This window comes from Nyctereutes procyonoides, unplaced genomic scaffold (genome assembly GCF_905146905.1).
Source record: "Nyctereutes procyonoides isolate TBG_1078 unplaced genomic scaffold, NYPRO_anot_genome, whole genome shotgun sequence".
In the NCBI taxonomy this organism is placed as follows: domain Eukaryota; kingdom Metazoa; phylum Chordata; class Mammalia; order Carnivora; family Canidae; genus Nyctereutes; species Nyctereutes procyonoides.
In genome coordinates, this window is record NW_026575035.1 from 17,496,842 (window position 1) to 17,515,309 (window position 18,468).

Genomic DNA, 18,468 nt, shown 5'->3' on the forward strand with positions numbered 1-18,468 from the left:
GCTGACATTTCTAAAGAAACATTTATCTGTCCCAGCAAAGGCATCTTTTTTCACTCTCCAATGAAACGTAATTTCTTGCGGTTGAAGTCAGAATTGAGGGAGGGAACTATTCAGTGTTTAGCTCCTTGTGGGAAATGTGAGTCCTTCTTTTGATAACAAAGAAATAAGATGAGAATAAAAATTCAGAGTCTTACAAAGGTTCATATCCAAATTGATAGTAATTTTATCCTGTCACTTGAATTTAGCATTTCCCCCACCCCTCAATAAATGGATGACCAGTTTGTTATATTTTCTGCGCAGATCAAATATTCCATTATGCACCCGGGAACTCACGTGTGGCCACACACGGGGCCCACCAACTGCAGACTCCGAATGCATCTGGGCTTGGTGATTCCCAAGGAAGGCTGTAAGATCCGATGCGCCAATGAGACCAAGTAAGTTTCCTCCCCTCATTGTCTCTTTTATCACCTCTGAGGATAGGTGTTCATTACAACCAATCTGTTCACTCGGGTTATTTCTCCTCCTTTGTCACTATAGTAGGCTGGAGTGGGTGATAATCCAAACTTGAGTCTGTGTCCCTTCTTTGTTCTTTCTGCTAGTCTGGAGGCACTCCTCAGTTCGAGGGCTTTCTTCCCTAATCATTTCTCCCCACGCCACTCTCAACTTGCTGAAGAGCCTCCTCACTTCTCTAGATGGACAGACTGGCATTCAGAGTCAACTATCTTATACTGAGCCCTGAAGAAGATACTCAGTGATGTTTCTGTGTTTTGCTCTAGAGGAGGCAGCGTGGTGCAACAGAAGCAGATTGCCTTTTTCAAATCTCAGCTCTGCCACCTAACCCTGTATAAGGCCAGTTCTTTATAACCCTGTATATGGCCAGTTCTTTAATCCCCTCGAGCCTCAGCCTCCTTATTTATAAAATTGGCAGTGATGCAGGATTGTGATCCAGCTATGCAGGATTGTTGTAGGATTACATGAAATAATGCATACAAGGCGCTGAGCCCACATCCTAGCATGAGTGGGACATGGTGAACATTAGGCCCTTCTCCCCATGCCTTTCGCTGTCCTAATCCTATTACTCCATCCACCTGGATGCCCTTCTTTTCACCCATCCAAAATAAACCTGTTACTAAGATCCAATGCCATTTCATAAAAAGGAGCCTCTTTCCTGACTTACTAGAATGTATATAGTGTATATTCCCAGTAATCCTATCCTTTCTCTTCCATTGCTTTTTATCAATTAGCAGATGTTAGCCTAATCTCTGGAAGCTCCTAGAGGTCAGAAACCAAGTTGCTATCTTCCTGGACATTTGTCATGGTCCTCAGTAGAGATCTGATGGAGGAGGATGTTCAAGAGAACACAGTCATTTATTTGGTTATTGGCAGAGACTGGCCTGCCCTGGGACATGGGGCAGCACAAAGTGCTGTGGGAGATTCAAAGTTGAATCAGATGGGAGCCTTCCCCTGCCAGACATACCTGATCAGGGACATAACACAGGCTCAAATGTCGTGAGTCCTAAGAGAGGTAGAGATAAAAATGCTACAGATGGTCAATGGGCAAGTAACTCATTTGCTGCCAAGATTTGAGAATCTTTTTTTTTTTTTTTTAAAGATTTTATTTATTTATTCATGATAGTCACACACACACACACACAGAGAGAGAGAGAGAGAGAGAGAGAGAGAGAGGCAGAGAGAGAAGCAGGCTCCACGCAGGGAGCCCGACGTGGGATTTGATCCCGGGTCTCCAGGATCGCGCCCCGGGTCAAAGGCAGGCGCTAAACCGCTGCGCCACCCAGGGATCCCAAGATTTGAGAATCTTGACAGTGGTGATTTTTAAAGATGGGTAGGTTTGGGAATTCAAAGCTGGGATAAAAGGGCATTTCAGGCTGAACGCATAGGATCTGCAAAGGCACAGAAGCCAAAAATTATAGGGCACATGTGAAGAATATGGAGTGATTTCAGCAACCAAGAGTGTAGGGTTCTGTCGTGTGGATAAACCAAAGCATGTTAAAATTTTCAAGAGTTTATTTGAGCACGCACCAATTCACATCAGGTAATGTCAAACTCTAAGGGTGGTTAGGATTTTCCAGGACAGGAGCTGGGGACAGGGTTCCTATAGAGAAGATGCTTAAGTAAATCAAAGCGAGTATTTGGTTATAGTGGAAGTGGTTGCCTTTCTTGGGGAAGCCCACTTGGCTGGCTGTGATTGGTTGCTCTTCAGCTTCATTTTCTCAGATTCAAGTGCATTGACTCTGGCTTAGGCTGTGGTATGCTTATGTAGCCCTCCAAGACATTAGAGTCACCCCCTTGTTTAAAAACTTTAAGAGCACATTTAGAATAAGGTCAGAAAAAGTGAAAGAGTGGAATAGAAGCCCAGGCACAGAAGGCTTTGAATACCAACAAGTGGGATCAGAGCTTTGTCAGGAAGGTATTCTGGAAGCCCTGGGGGACAAAAGCTGTATGGTGGAAGAGAGGAAGAACAGTTAACAGCCCGCCACAGCAGCCTGCCCAAGAAGATCCTGGAAACAAAGGGAGAGTAAAAAGCAGCCGCAGGAGATATGAAAATCGACTCAAGTGAATCCCAAGTGTGGTGCAAGGGAGGGGAAGTTCAAGGTGACTTGGCGGTGTCCATTTTGGTCAGTAGGAGGCTTTTGATGCTTTAGCAAATACTGAGGTCTTAGGAGGTGTGAGGCAATTTCAGGGAAATGGATAATGAGTTCTGTGTTTGTATATATTTTATTTAAGTTGCTATTGGAACACAGTGGTGGAAACATTCAGAAGTCAGCTGGATACAGATGCCTGGAGCTCAGGAGAGAGATCAAGTCTAGACATAAAGGTTCAAGAGGCAGGCTTAGCAGGAGGTTCCGGGGGAAGCTTGAGACTCCGAGAACACATCCACACTTAGAAGACAGACAAAGGAGAACCACCGAGGAGATGGGGCAGCGGAGGGCAGGGGGGGCGGGACCAGGACTGTTGTGCCCAAGATTGTGAATCCGAGAAACCACCAAGGAGCCGACACCGATGCAAACACACGAGGGTTTATTTACAAGTTCGAGCTTGGGTCCAAGTAAACCGGACACAGCGGAGCAGGGACTTGGACCCCGAGGTGGGTTTCAGCTGAGTTTTAAGGGCTGGTCTAGGGATTTTCAGAAGGGGTGGAGGAATTTCTCAAGTTCGGTTTACATTCTGATATGGGGCTTTCAAGGGCATTGAGCTCTGTTCTTACTCTAATAGGGGCTTTCTAGGACGTTAAGCTGTAAGCTGTTTTCTTCCTGTAACTGAAGTAAGGTAAAGTTCAGCTCTTATTCACAGGGGCCTGGGGATGGCTGTACTTGTGCTAATGCTGAACTTAAAGTGGAATGGCCTTAATTTTCTCGGCCTCCACAAGGACGACAGTCAGAGATAGCTGAACAGGGAGAGATTCCTCCCCAGATGGCATGAATCTTGTCAGGCCCTTGGGAACTCCATTTGGGTCTGCAGGATCTCCACCAAAAGGAAGAGGGGTAAGGACACAGTGGGGGCACCCAGAGAATACAGAGAGGATGCTGGATTACAAGATCGAATAACGAGGGGTGGTGAAGAAAGAGAAGAGAACTAGGCCAATTTCTTGAGTACTGCCTGATGGTTATAAACTCGTTTGTTATCTTTGCCTCTCCTTCCCTGCCTCTCTCACTCCTGGCCTACCTCCCTCCTGCTTTCCAGGTATTTTTTTAAATTTCTGGTCTGTCCTGCTTCTAGTTACTCTAGGAAAAAATCACTAGACAAAAGCCCACTTAGGAATAGGTAGAGAAGGACATGCGCAAACTGATCCTAGTCATCAGAGGCCGGAGGCAATAAGGCCAGGCTGAAGGAATGTATGTGGCAGCGAGGAAGGGGAGCAGGTGGACAGTGCCAGAGCTGAAATGAGAAGCCAAGGAGAGCTCTCACCTTGTGACGCCAGGAGAGGTGTCCCAGCAGAGCCTACACAGTGCATTCCCCGCCCCAGGCTCCCAGCAAACACCTGGGGCCGGGCTTGACAAAGGAAGGGACAGCTCTCGCCCCCAAGTCAAAGCATGCTGGGGTTACCTGTCTCGACCTGCCACAAGTAGCCCAGTCCTACAGCTCACATGGAGGGCGAGCTTGAGTAAGAAGGGTAACATGGCAGGCCCTTGCTTTCCACTGCGCTAAAACGTAACCTTCTTTACGTGACAGGAAGTACCTGTTGGTAACAATAACTTGCAGATGGTGTTTTTTGCAGTGATTATTAACAGGTACTTTCCACCCACCTCCCTATGGTTGGTCCAGGAAGCCGATTTTGCAGAAGATAAAATGCTTCTTGTTCTCGACCCCAGAGAGCCCAGAAGGATCAGTGCCTTTCCGCCTCATCATGATTGCTGGTCAACACCCTTCCCTGTGTCCCTTCTCTCATACTTCATATTGTGTTACATTCTCATCCTCAGCAAGCCTTAACTCAACGGTGATTGGGTCAGGTTAAGTGCCTCATTACAAAAATAGTCTCTTTCATAAGAGAAATGGGTCAGTTAAAATACCGTGTGATGCTTACAGTGAAAATAGCTTGATAGCTGAAGAGTAGATAGGTGGTTTCTAAACTCCAAAGACAGAAAGACTGTCATAGGAAACCTGGAAGTTTCACGCTGATCTTATAGAAATACTGTTAGTGTGGAAAGAGAAACATATACCAAGAAATCAGACTTCCTTGTGCTAGGCAACAGGAAGCAATTTTCAGAGCCTCTCAACTTCCAAAAGAGTAGTTTACCCGTAACAATTTGCACATTGGAGTTCTCAGGTATTAATAATCACATTGCTGTTTCTCCAGCGCTGTGTGGGTCCTGCTAGCATGCATGTTGTTTAAATATTCCATCACTGCAAAACATAGCACAGCAATTTTTATCTGAAGATGAGCTTGCAGATATGCAGCCTCTTATATAAATTAAATGATCATTTAAAATTAATAAATGCCCTCTGACCGTAAAACTGATGCATGATGCATATTCCTTGTACATAATTTGTAAAACACAGAGAAGCACAACAGAAAAAAGTAAATATTACTTTTGATCTTGATACTCCGAGATATTGCACAGACGCTTCTCAATGCCTGCATGTTCGTGAGAAGGAGGAGAGGAAACCAGTTATGATAAATAGCGTGCTTGCTGTGCGAAGCAGCTCTGAGGATGCCACACACATGAATCTATCAATCCTCACAACAATCCTAAGGGATTATTAAAATTTCTATTTTACAGCTGGGGAGACTGAGGTATAAAGATGCCAAGTAACTTCCCCAAGGTCACTCAGCTTAGTGCTGAATTTGTGTTAGTTTCCTAGGGCTGCCATAACAAATTACTACAAACTGGATGACTTAAAACAACAGAAATTCATTCTCTTGTAGTTCTAGAGTCCAGAAGTCTGAAGTCAGGTATTGGGAGGGCTGGTTTCTTCTAGAGGCTCTGAGGGAGAATGTGTGCCCTGCACCTCCTCTGGCTTCTAGTAGCTGCCAGCCGTCCTTGGTGTTTCTTGGCTTGTAGACACATCACTCCAGTGTCTGCCTCTACCAGCACATCGCCTTCCCCCATGTCTTCTCTCCTTCTCTCTCTCTCTCTCTCTTTAAGATTTATTTATTTAAGAGAAAGAGAGAGAGAGAGAGAGAGAGCTTTGGAAGAAGGAGAGAGTCTCAGGCAGACTCCCTACTGAGCCTGATGTGGGGCTCGATCCCACAACCCTGAGATCACAGCCTGAGCCAAAATCAAGAGTTGGATGCTCAACTGACTGAGCCACATAGGTATCCCTCCCCTTCTCTTTTATAATGGCACTCATCATTGGATTTAAAGCCCAGCCTAAACCAGATGGTCTCATCTCAAGATCTTTAATTTCGTTACAACCCTAAAGACCCTTTTTCCAAATAAGGTTATATTCACAGTTTCCAGGTGGACTGACTTTTTGGAGGAGGCCACCATTCAGCCCACTACAATATTGAAATCAAGATTTGGTCCCAGGCAGTCTAGCTTGACGGTCTGTGTAACCTCAACCCCATAGCCTCACTATGTATAGGTTTCTGACCTTTTAAGGTTTTGGTGGTGGTTGTGGTTACAAAACTAAGATCATTCTGAGGTGCATGGGTGGCTCAGTTGGTTAAGCATCTGCCTTTGGCTTGGGTCATGATCTCATGGTCCAGGGATCAAGCCCCCCCTTGGGCTCCCTGCTCCATGGGGAGTCTGCTTCTCCTTCTCCCGCTGCCTTTCCCTCTGCCTGTGTACGTGCTCTCTCTGTGTCTCAAATAAATTAATAAAATCTTTAAAAAATAAAATAAAAACAAAACTAAGATCATCCTACACTTAAAAGTTGATCACTGTGAATGCTAGTTTTCATTTCCAGACAACAAGGGAGAGAAAGCAGCTGGGCAGTGTCCTTATTTGGACCACTTGTGTCACCCCTGACAGGCCATGCTTTGCAGCCTGTCAAAAGAGCTCATTTATGATCTTGATCCAAAGCTGAATGAACTTAAGTCAGTGGATAAACATGCTACTAGCAAGCAGGAACTAATTGTTAACCTCATGGAGTGACCAAGTTGTTTGAACTTTGGGTGATCCCAGACAGGAATTCTTTCTACTCAGTCTCCAAAAAGGGCTCCAGGACATGCTAGAACCAGGCTGCAGGAAAGAAGAGTGACCATGTGGTTCCTCCAGGAGATTCAGCATTATTGCCTGCAAATTGCCAGCACGAAATATTGGACAAGACTAATACATACCAGGAAAGCATGTGTCAGCATTAATGTCAGTATCCTGCTGAAGAAATGAATTTGGCAATAAGTCATTTAATTCCTGTCTCTGTTGCTTTAAAAATAATGGCCCTCTACCGTAACATACTTCAGTTTGTAACATATTTTTCCCATTAATCTCTCAAGTTTCTAATTAGGAAGAGCATGTGGAAGGCCTACTATAATATTAACAGTAAGAGAAAGATTTAATTTTTAAAGCCACCATGAAATTGTTCATAGGCAGCATTTGTTTTGTTTTTATAAAGCGTGTAAAAAGATAAAGTCTTAAAATTTTCCCTGGAATCCAAGCTCTTCTGTTTCACAAAATGTAACCATCTTCCATCCCAACCATAATGTGACTTTATCTGTAAGTCATTGCTCAAGTCTGTCCATCTGGGCTGCAGGTTGAAAATGACATTTTAACTGGATATGTTTCCTGAAGATTTGTTATTGAATAGGTAACATTTTGCCCTTTCTTCCTTTCCTTGAGCAACTTGGTGAACTAAAAGCATCAGTTAGAGCCTCTTTGTCCCTGTTCTAGTTGGCACAGTGTGTCTACGGCATTCATCCACATGGATACACAGTGACACTTCTACTGGAATGGCGGTTCCCACATGGAATATGAATCATCTGCAGACGTTTTGCTTGTTGAACTGATTGTTGAAAAATTGCAAAGTTGGAATCCATTCTACTACAACAATCGTAAATGACGTGGAGGTTCCTGGGTCAGCCCTCCGAAGCTTTTAACTCACAGTCTTTTAGACAATGTGCATAACCTGTCTAAGCCTTGATTTCCTCATCAGTGAGATGGGAAAAGATGGGAAAAGAATCAAAGCCTATCTTTCTATGGTTTTGAGTTTTAAAGCAATCCATAGAGTTGCCCTCAGAACTCTGTTTACAGAGTACTGTGTGGTAAATGCACTCAGTGTACTTGATCTTTTACCGTCCTCTCTCATGGAGACTTTTGTCCCTTATATTCCAAGGAGTGAGACCAAGCACTCCTCCATGATTGGAAGTGGTTCATGTAACCTGGAGGGTGCATTCTGACAGGGAGGAGGTGAAACTTTAAGGAATTAGGAAAGGAGAACCAGATAGAGAACCATGGTGTGCCAGGCCAGAGTTGGTGGAGGGATGGTACAGATACAGATAGGGACCGTGATTTCATAGGCTTGAGGCCAGGAGGGATGCCAGAGAACAGAGGACCAGCAGGAGCACAGCTGATAGCTCTACCCCACCCCCTGCATTTCTCCTTTTCCTCTCTGTCCCCCTACCGTAGAAATAGAGATATGTGGGGGAGTGGGCACTGGCATCCCATTGGAGGCCTTATGAGTGATTCTTCTGCCTTTTCTCTTTCTTTGTCCTTTTTTGGCTTTCTCAGCTGTGTTACAGAGCCCTCTGCTACTGGTTGACCTAAGACCAAGAGGAGGAAGCCCAAAGCTTCCGCAGAGGTAGCAGTGGGGTGAACAGGAGGGCATAATCTAGAATCCCCAGGCCTGTGTGGAGAGGAGGAAAGCCCTATGGCAGCTGGGCAAGGGCTCTTCCATGAGGGCCTGGGAGATATGCTGGGGGTGTGTATATATACAATCTGTTGGGAAGATTGCTTCTTTGTGAAGTTAGCCATCTTTTATTGGAATTAATATTTTGACAGTAAACAAAATGGCAAATATACCCACTCCTCAGATGAAAGCTTAAGTAAATCCTTTTTTTTTTTAAAAAATTTTTTTTTTTTAATTTATTTATGATAGTCACAGAGAGAGAGAGGCAGAGACACAGGCAGAGGGAGAAGCAGGCTCCATGCACCGGGAGCCCGATGTGGGATTCGATCCTGGGTCTCCAGGATCGCGCCCTGGGCCAAAGGCAGGCGCCAAACCGCTGCGCCACCCAGGGATCCCGCTTAAGTAAATCCTATGAAGTGTAATATGAAGACTGACATCCTAACCAATAGCTTAGCTCAGAGAATTAAGAGAATTATAGTGCTGAAAGGAGCCTTAGAGGCCATCTTATCTACCTCTGTCATTGCACAAATAGGGAAAATGAGGCCCCTACATGAACTGCTTTATCACATGGCTAGATCACAGCTGTCAGAACAAGAATACAGGTGTCCTAGATTCCAGAAAAGTGCTTTGTCCAGATAGATAAATTGATAGATAGATGATAGATAGATAGATAGATAGATAGATAGATAGATAGATAGACAGGCAGACAGACAAAGAATGTGTGTGTGTGTTTCTGTCTGCATATAGTAGGTAGAGAGAGAGAAGAGTTTTACATTTCAATTCTAGTATGTGCCAGGATTTCCAATGCAGTCAGAACTGAGGGATTTCAGTAGATCAGAATTAAGAAGCACTGTGTTAAGTAGCCTTACTCCTGAGCTCTTGGACCCTTTCGTGTATTCCACTCAGCCTTAAAACACCTTACAGGCTACCTCACCACAGCAGCTAGCTACCGGCACTACGAATATCCCCCTTGTACCCTGATCTTGAGCCAAAGGTTTGGGCTCTAACAAAGCAAGGCTGGTGACTTTCTGTTTCTTCCACAGAATCACTCCTTTGCTGAAAAGTTAGAACCATGTCTCTTGCCTACCTCAGAACATTTTAGCAAAGATCACCGAGCTATGATCAGTTAAAGTTTTTAGGTGAAAGACTCTGTAAGCATCTAATAGGATTATTGTGGATGACAGTTCGGTGACCCAATTATGGTTGTTAGGTATGTACCTCCACCATTATATTGGTGTCATTAATTATAACTTGAAAACTGAGAAATTATATGATATTGCTTTATTTTGAGCCAGATATTCTTGTATCTTTTGCAAACCAGGATGAGGCATTCTTCCCATAAGGGTAAGAAATTCTAATGGCCAGATGAGGTAGCCCCCTGGGGAAAAGGTACAGCTTCCCCACTCTGGTCCTGTGTTTCTGAATCCTCAGAGAAAGGCCATGTAAGCACCATCAGGAAGCTCAAAGACGACTCTGAAAAATCTTTTCTCCAGAGGGCACTTTTCATGTCATACTTTGAGTAACTTAACCTTATTTGATGGAACTTTGCTCACAAAGCAAGTGGCCTGAAAACTGTTTCTTGCATTGCAAGGAGAGTCTTTGTTATTCAAAAGAGATCTAAAGACCTTTGACCTCTTTAGCTCTATCTTTCTTTGTGGAAAACCTCATCCTTTCCCAACCACACAAGCCACCTATGACTGCTTAACCCCAGTCATTCAGCCTGCATGTTGCTTGTGTGGGATTTTTGTGTTCTGCCCTTTGAGGTTAATTAGGGCTGTGCTTTTTGTCACATTTGCCCTCTCATAAGTGAAAGACACCAGTTTTGAAGTATTCGAAAGGAATCTACATTAATACTTGGGTATCTTTGCTGTTTTCTGGGAAAATATGTGAAAGAAAATTGAAGGGCAAAATGAAGATACTGGGACATGCTTCCCCAGGAGTTTATGGCCCTAGAGGAATCCAGCTCTTTGGAATACCTCCTAGATTTTTTGTTTTAAAAAAATTGTTTCGGGGCACTTGGGTGCCTCCATCGGTTAAGCATTTGACTCTTTGTTTCAACTCAGATGATGATCTCAGGGTCCTGAGATTGAGTCTCGAGTTGGGCTCCATGCTCAGTGAAGTCCCTCTCCCTCTGCTCCTCCCCCCATTCCTTCTCTCTCACTGTCTCATATATAAATAAAATCTTTTAAAAAATTGTTTCATCAGTTGTTTATGCTGGTCCATTTTGACTGAATATCTGAAAAGCCATGGACCAATGGTCATTAAATTCCACGTTTATAGGCACTGGTGTTCCTTGAATAAATCAGTGTGTTTCAACACTAAAAGCTCGTCCCAATTCACAGGGAATTTCAGTTAATGAATAATATGCTCAAGATTTTGCTCCCATAAAGCATCCCGAAGTCTTTGGCTTTCTTACACCCATCAGAATCTAGTGAAAAATATAATTTTGCACAATTTAGGATTTTCTATTTGGGTCTTTGAATTACTTCCAATATTTTAAGTAGATTCTGGATTATTTGCTACTCAGAAAACATTGAGAACCACTTGTCATTGCAACACAAAGTGTACTTTGCAGATTCTCTGAAGGATTTTTGATATCTCACCCCCTTGGAAGATTTTCAGTTTTCTCAAATGAAGGCAAATTCATAGGGCATGAAGCCAAGGTTATTTTTGGTAACATTATACCACTTCCATACATTATCACCTCTTTTATCTTGTCTCTATTTTTTCCCTGTATTTTTCTTCAACCTCTGTTTTATGTTCTCTATCATTAATCGAATATCTACCATGTGCCCGTCAGATGCTAATCCTCACAGCAGCTGTGCTGATAAAGACGCAAAGGCTCATGTATGCCGAGTAACTCAGCCCAGGACGCATAGTAGTAAATGGCAGAGCCAAGAAGCTTAAATACATTTCCCTTCAGGGCCATAACTTGTCCTTTGTGCCATGCTGTTTCTCTCCCCCTCTCTCTTCTACCACGTTCCCCTTTGCCTTTCCCTTTTTTTTTTTCCTTTTCAATAGTGGTGAAGTGCACATAACATAAAAGTTACCAACCCATTTCTAAATGTGCATACAGTTTGGTGGTGTTACGTAGGATCATATTGTGCTTCCATGGCCAGTATCCAACCATCCACAGGACTCTTCACCTTACTAAAGCCCCGCACACACAAAACAACAACTCACCATCATTCTTTCTATCTGTGTGAATTTGATAACTCTAGGTACTGCCTACAAGCAGAATCATGCGATATTTGTCCTTGTGTGATTGCTTTTTTTCACTTAGCAAAATGTCATAATGCCCATGTTGTAGCATTGTCTGGATTTTCCTTTCATCTAAGCCTGAATAATATTTCATTGACTGCTTATACCATATTTTGTTTATCCACTCATTGGTTAGACACTAGGGTTGCCACCACTTTTTGACTACTATCAGTATTGCTGCTGTACACAATGGTGCCCTGCTTTTCCCTTTTGAGAGCACAACCCCTCCCCCCTTATCTTTTGCCTGTTTAAGTTTTTCAGTGGTACCCATGGACATTGCATAATCTCACCAATAACACTAAGACCTAGAAAGTCACCAGACTGTATATACCACAGATCATTTCACTTCGTTTTTCTTGTCATTTTTTTTCTTTTCTTGACTTTACCTTTCAAATTTGGTTTTTGCATGGTAATAATACATATTCTGTCATTTGTTCCCATGTCTATTTATTTCTGTTGTTGGTTGTTACACTTGGATGGAACTCCAGTAGAACTCTTTGATCCTTAAGAGGAATCATATCGAAATGCTAAGCGGTGTTTATTGAATCGAAGTTATTAGGCTAGGTGTGTGAGACAGCGTAGAAAATGGGGCAGGAAGGTGGGGATGGGAGCAGAAGTGGAGGTTGATTCTCAATTTCAAGGAACTTTTAACTTGCAAATATTCATTACTTTATCATTGCCTTTAAATAACTGAGAAGTGCTGTTGTCAGATGAATGCAGTATGTCTGGGATGAATTTGCCTCTCACTCTCCCATCACCACCCCACAGAGACATTTGGCATTTTTGGTTCTCATGACTGTGGGAGAGTGCATGCTTCTGGCAGCTAGTGGGTAGAAGCCAGAGATGCTGCCAAACATACGTAGAGCACAGGATAACCCCCAAAAACAAATTGTCAGGCCCTAAATGTCACTAAAGCCAAGGCTGAGAAACCTTGCAGTATGAAATATTACCTAATTTAATATTGATTAATCACCTAGTAATGAGCATAAAAAGGCACAAATAATTTTCCTAAGGAAAACTTCCTTATGATAATGCAGTAACTTGAAATCAAGCTAGCATTTTCTATCCTATAATTTTAATTATTTGCTAATGCCTGATTTAAAATTTCAAATACTTGAGTGGAATTTTAATATCTAAAGTAAATTTCCTAGTAAAAATTTCATTTTAAAGACATAACTTAGTATGTAATATATTGGCAATTAATGCCTATTTTAACAAGAGGAGAACATTAGCATGAGTAATAAACTTCCTTTGGATTTGAAAAGCATTGTGTAATTGCCCCTGCACATTTCTCTCTTGATTTCTTTATTTAGATGAGCACTATGTTTAGGTCTTAGCTCCTATACACATATTTTATGAAGTAATGCTGGAGGCCCTGAAGGGTGTTCTGCAGCATTGACTTAAAATATTCCATGGATAACCCACTTACATTGCAGATGACATTAAAAATATAAACAAAATTCATTCCCTCTGCCCTTCCATAAAATGGAACTTTCTTCCACAAAATGGAACTTTAACAATTGGAAGGGGTTGAGAAAATCACTTGTAGATGCTCTGACGCCATGCCAGGTAGCCTCCAGGGGGCATCGAGATGCCCAAGACCTGGGTGCCACCCATAGGTCTAGACCAGTCTCTGAAGGGGCAGGGAGGATAGCAGGCAATCACTGATCAAGAAGTCACCATTAGCATACATCTGACTGATTGCTTGACTAAACAAGCCTCACGTAGGCCTGGACCAGGAATAATTCTCTGCATGTACCCAGAGATTGATTCTCAGGCATCTGAATCCATATTTTTCTGTTTCAGGACATGGGAAGAAGGCAAGGTGCTCATCTTTGATGATTCTTTCGAGCATGAGGTGTGGCAGGACGCTACGTCTTTCCGGCTGATATTCATCGTGGATGTGTGGCACCCAGAGCTGACACCCCAGCAGAGACACAGCCTTCCTGCCATTTAGCATATTGTGTAGGCTTGGGACACACGAGAGAGGCTGCCTTTCTGGCTCTATCTCCTTGGGTATAGGACTAGAGGTTCCAAGTTTGAGAAGCCTTAATTTCCTTGATGTGCAGCCCCCAAATTCTAAGGTTCTTCCTAGGGTTAGAAGACACTAAATGGGATATTTGCCTTGCTGCAGTTCATGTAGAAAGCACCCTGCTGTACTTCCCCCCACGACAGCACCCATCTGGTGCCATATTTCAGGTGAATACATGATCGCTTCTGTCTTGTCAGCCAAAGATACTTTACCCCCTTAAAAGAGGCCTAAATCGGTGTACAGTGAGAATACATGTAGAAACTGTGAATGGATCACTTTAGTTTGTAATTTTTCTATGCAGTTATATATTTCTAGGGTAGCTGGGTGATTTTGTCATCATTTACCACTACTTTTTTGTTGAGTTTAATAATAAGATGTGTAAATGCTTTACTTCTTGCTGCTTAATGGTAACTTCCCTTGTCAACTCAGACTTCCCTCTTCTAATTATCTTTAGTAAAAGACACCCATAAAAAAGCAATTTTATTTTCCTAATACGAAGGAGAAAGATGTAATTATGCTGATGTCTAGGAACTGTACTGCTTCCTACCCACTGAGTCTATTTGCTTTTTTAGCTTCACTGAAAGCCATTGTCTTCATTTCTGTGTTCACCATGCAAATGGTAGAGACTCTGTCTTCCCAAGAGGAGCTTTGCATCCTGCAACAGGACATGAAATCATTTTATATTGAGTCATAGCAGTGCCACATGTACATTTTTTAATGCTAAGAATTAGAACTTGAAAGAAATTTCTCAAAGTAAACATTTCCTCTCAGGATCAGGTAAATAGGTAGCTGCTAGGACATCTGGCTCTTCCGCCTCTTTGCCATCTGAGACAAGGCTGGAATCCAGAGTCTCTTGGCCTATTGTAGATCCCTGTGAGCGAAGAGGTCCTTATGTGTGTTCCCATCACAATTTTGTAAAAATATGAAGGATGGCAAAGTGGAAGACCAAGCAAGAATGCCAGGATCTTAGTCCTGGGTTCAGCTTGTGTAAATTGCCTTCTTCTTTGAAAGAGTTTGGAAGACTCTTCCATTTCCTTGGCTGGAGAAACTTTATGCCATTTAAGCATAGCTTTGAAGTAGCTACTGTTATCCATAGTTTAGCTTCAGTATTACCCACAGCATAGAAATAACAGTTGAGAAATTTTCATGCCTACTTATTCCAAAGATGATCAAATTATTGAGAAGAGTATTAATGCATTAAATATTGTATGTTTCCAATCAAAACTAGATGTGTTAGCTATATGAATGTAATGATATTCATGCACCTGAATTTTAAGCCAATATGAACAAAAATGCTGAAGAAATGACACAAAGGTTATCAGATTTCATTCCCAGGGAGAAATAAATACTTGTGCTTCCTTTCCATCTAAGGACAAAGGAGGATGATTTATTTGTCTCTTTTGAAAGGAGTTCTTTACCACTGAAATGTATCCTTTCTGCTTGACAATAGCTTCCAGTTAGTAGGGTTTGCAAAATATTTGTCCTGTTCCCTTCTGTTTTGCCACAACAATACCACTAAAATACATGAAGAATGTGAGGAAAGTCTCAAAATTAATTGCCAAGGTCCAGAAGAAAAAGCAAGCTCTTGAAAAATAAAAAGGTATCATGTCCTTCAGTATTTATTGAACAGAAGAAATGACTGACAAAGGACAATACAATCCAATGCTCGTGTGATAACATTCATGTCACTTATTGAATTTGGTTCTTGTATGTATATTGCATACACATAAAGAAATTTAAAGTAGAAGTTGTCAATGTTAAACCATCATCTTACATTCATTTAATGAAATCATGGAATAGAATAAAAACTAGCTCTTGACTTAATAATTATAATATGGTATTTAAAATCAGGTCACTACAGTAGGATTCTAAATATTGCCAATTGAAAAGCCAGGAATATTATAACTGTTGAAAAAAGTTGGCAATAATCGATTCCAATAGCATTTTAAATACTTGGATCCCTCAACTATTTTACAAACCCAAGTAATAAAATGGATTTTCTAATTCACTTTAATTCTTTATCTTTCTTCCCTATGTCATGGAATATAAGAAAAGTGTTTCAGTCACTGAATTGGTAGAATTATTTCAGTATTACTATTTTGTTATTTGAAATGTCTACACAAAATGAATTGGTTTTATTTATACCATGATACAATTGGTTGAGAAATATTTTTAATTCTATTTCAATTTTATTTCAAGGGTAGAATACAAAAATTACTTCTCTTATTCTCCTCTGCCAGTAGAAAAAAATTAAAACAATAGATTCATTGAGAAAGAGATGTCATAAATGGTTAAGATTAGTAATAATGCTTATTGAGGGTGATTATGGCCACTTGATCACCTCTTTTCTTTTAATGTTTTAGCTAACTCTCCCAAATCCTTAGAACATAAAATCATATTTTTCTGCCCATCATCAACCAAATATTTTTTTATTTGACACTGAGCACCAACTGGTCATACTAATAAATGCCCATGTCATGCAGATAACTGGGAGGATGAGGTACCTAAAAACATACAACTGATGGGGGGAAACATGGCACAAGTAAGGATGTCATATCCTATGTTATCTGTTTAATTTATTTTCCTTTGGATGGATAGTTGGGGGCTCCATTTCTAAGGAGAATAGACAAAGAAATAAAATGATCTTTGGCATTTTATCCCACATTCCTAATCTCTTATTGTCAGTACTTGCGTATTTAGCCATCTTTAAGGGTCTTCCTCCATGATTGGTCCCTACCCTCTCAGCAACAGCCAGCTCCCTTCTCCACACCTTTAACTGGTTGCAGGAGAGTGAGGGGCTAACTGCTTTTCTTTCGTGTAGTGACCCAAGTGAGGCCATTTGAATGGATCCATTAATCACGGATATGTGTTTCAATGAGACCCCGCCCCCTCCCCCCTCCCCCGCCCTGCAGACTCATGTTGCCTGTGGGAAGTCACGTTATTAAGATGAAATAATCATATTTCAAGTTGTGTGTGTCTTCTTTTAAGGTCAGATCATGGTAATCAGCTGGTAGCCTGACAAAAGATGTGACGTCACAATCATTCTTGCAGAATAATCAAAATAAGCAAACCCCGCAAATAGCCAGACCTACAAGAACATGCCCTTAGGCTGAACAATTCGATGCTGGTGATGAGGTCAAAAAAATAATTCAATAAGAATGGAAATTACTGGAGATACTACTGTCTTGGGGCCTTGCCCTACATTGAGCTTGACAATTGTGTCTGCACAGTTTAACTCTGATGTATCTACTTGGAAATGCACTTAATCTTAAATCACAAAACCTGGAGAGGGTGTCTGCGGTACCTCAGAAAAATCCTTGTACTAATGCAGTATATGCATCAAATTTAGTTTTTCTTTTTTCAATTCATTTACTACCATAAATATAGGGGAGGGGGATCATGTTTACATAACTGCCTTGCTTCACCTCCAGTCCCCCAGTGAAAAAAAAGCATCTCTCAAGTCTTTGTTCAACTTTGGCTGCTCAGACCAATGGCTGGTGACAGTCAATACTAGGTGGCAGGAGTGGAGGGCCTTGTGTCAAGCGGAACGCACGTGTCTGTGTGGGTCAGTTGCGCATGTGCTTCCTGGGCAGCTGATACCACTGAAGGCTGGCGATCTGCAAGAGCATGGGGTGACTCGGGGTTCAGTCCAGAGCCAGGAGTGGCTGAGTATTCTCATTCTCTCCCTTCTCCTCATGTTTCAGGGTGCCAGCTTCCACCACAGACTGGGACCTAAAAATAGGAGAAGGAGAAAGATACAATTACAGACAATTCATGTGGCAACAATTTTGTAATCTTGGAGAACATTCAGATTTATGTTCCCCTTATTAATCAAAACACTCAAAATAACTACAAACTTTCCATCTTTTTGTATCTCTCTTTTTGCTTTTCTGCCTTCTATATCACATATTTAGGGGGAGAGGCATCTTAGAAGCTTCTTTGCTGAGATCTCTTCGGTTGGTAAAAGCAACACGTGTTCTAGCCACAACTCTGCCCCAGTGTCTCAACAATTCTATGGATCTTGAGATGTATCAAATAGAGTAAATCCTGTTGGAATTTTTTTAATGTTTCAAAATACTTTTTTAGAGCCTATGGTTTCTCAATGTCATAGTAAACTATCATGCATGATGTTTAGACCATGAGGTTTGGAATCAGATCGCTAAATGTAGACTCTGCCCTTTACTGGCTGAGGAGCCTTGGGGGAGTTCTTAAAAGTCTCTAGACCTTTACTCTCTCACCTGTAAAATCGAACCATTACTTACCTCCCACAGTTATTAATAAGGACTAAAAGTAATAATATTCATAAAGCATTTTATGTGTAATTCTACTTAAAATTTATGGAGTATTCTATTATCACCATTATTGCAATGATATAGTGGGATCTTTAGTTTCTGATATGTCCTCTTGTATTGGATAATAACAGTTTATTTTTTGGTTTTACAATGTGGATTGAAACTGAAATTTTACAGCTCATAGAGAGAAAGTTGTAAGAGATATACATGTGATAAAAAATGTTCGCATACTAAAAAAAAAAGTATTGCAAGCATTAAGAAAATGGTTGAATTTGTTCAAATAAGCAGAATTTACATATAATGTGCAGTAAAATGTTAACTCAGAACCCTGAGTTTCGGAGGCATCTGGGTGGCTCAATGGTTGAGCATCTGCCCTTGGCTCAGGTTGTGATCCAGGTTCCAGGATTCGAAACCTGCATCAGGCTTGATCCAGGATCCAGGGTCCAGGGGTCGAGACCTGCATTAGGCTCCCTCCCTGTAGGGAGCCTGCTTGTCCCCCTGCCTATGTCTCCGCCTCTCATGGATAAATAAAAATCTTAAAAAATAAAAAAAATAGGGGATCCCTGGGTGGCTCAGAGGTTTAGCACCTGCCTTTGGCCCAGGGCGTGATCCTGGAGACCCTTGATCGAGTCCCAT

The 18,468-nt window shown here is 41.7% G+C and overlaps 2 protein-coding genes across 3 annotated transcripts in view; one reads left to right on the top strand and one right to left on the bottom strand.

Moving 5' to 3' along the window:
- ASPH (aspartate beta-hydroxylase) overlaps nucleotides 1–15,548 on the top strand; it is a 211,590-nt gene extending 196,042 nt beyond the window's left edge. For both annotated transcript variants that reach the window (XM_055318402.1, XM_055318403.1), the window contains exons 24-25: nucleotides 301–434; nucleotides 13,315–15,548. In XM_055318402.1, coding sequence (XP_055174377.1) covers nucleotides 301–434; nucleotides 13,315–13,465 — 285 coding nt within the window. In that variant the 3' untranslated portion in view covers nucleotides 13,466–15,548. The remainder of the gene's footprint in view (nucleotides 1–300; nucleotides 435–13,314) is intronic.
- Nucleotides 15,549–15,683: 135 nt separating this feature from the next.
- Nucleotides 15,684–18,468, bottom strand: part of CLVS1 (clavesin 1) — a 162,973-nt gene continuing 160,188 nt past the window's right edge. Inside the window, exon 5 of the mRNA XM_055318407.1 lies at nucleotides 15,684–17,272. Within this exon, the coding sequence (XP_055174382.1) occupies nucleotides 17,185–17,272 (88 nt within the window). The 3' untranslated portion in view covers nucleotides 15,684–17,184. The remainder of the gene's footprint in view (nucleotides 17,273–18,468) is intronic.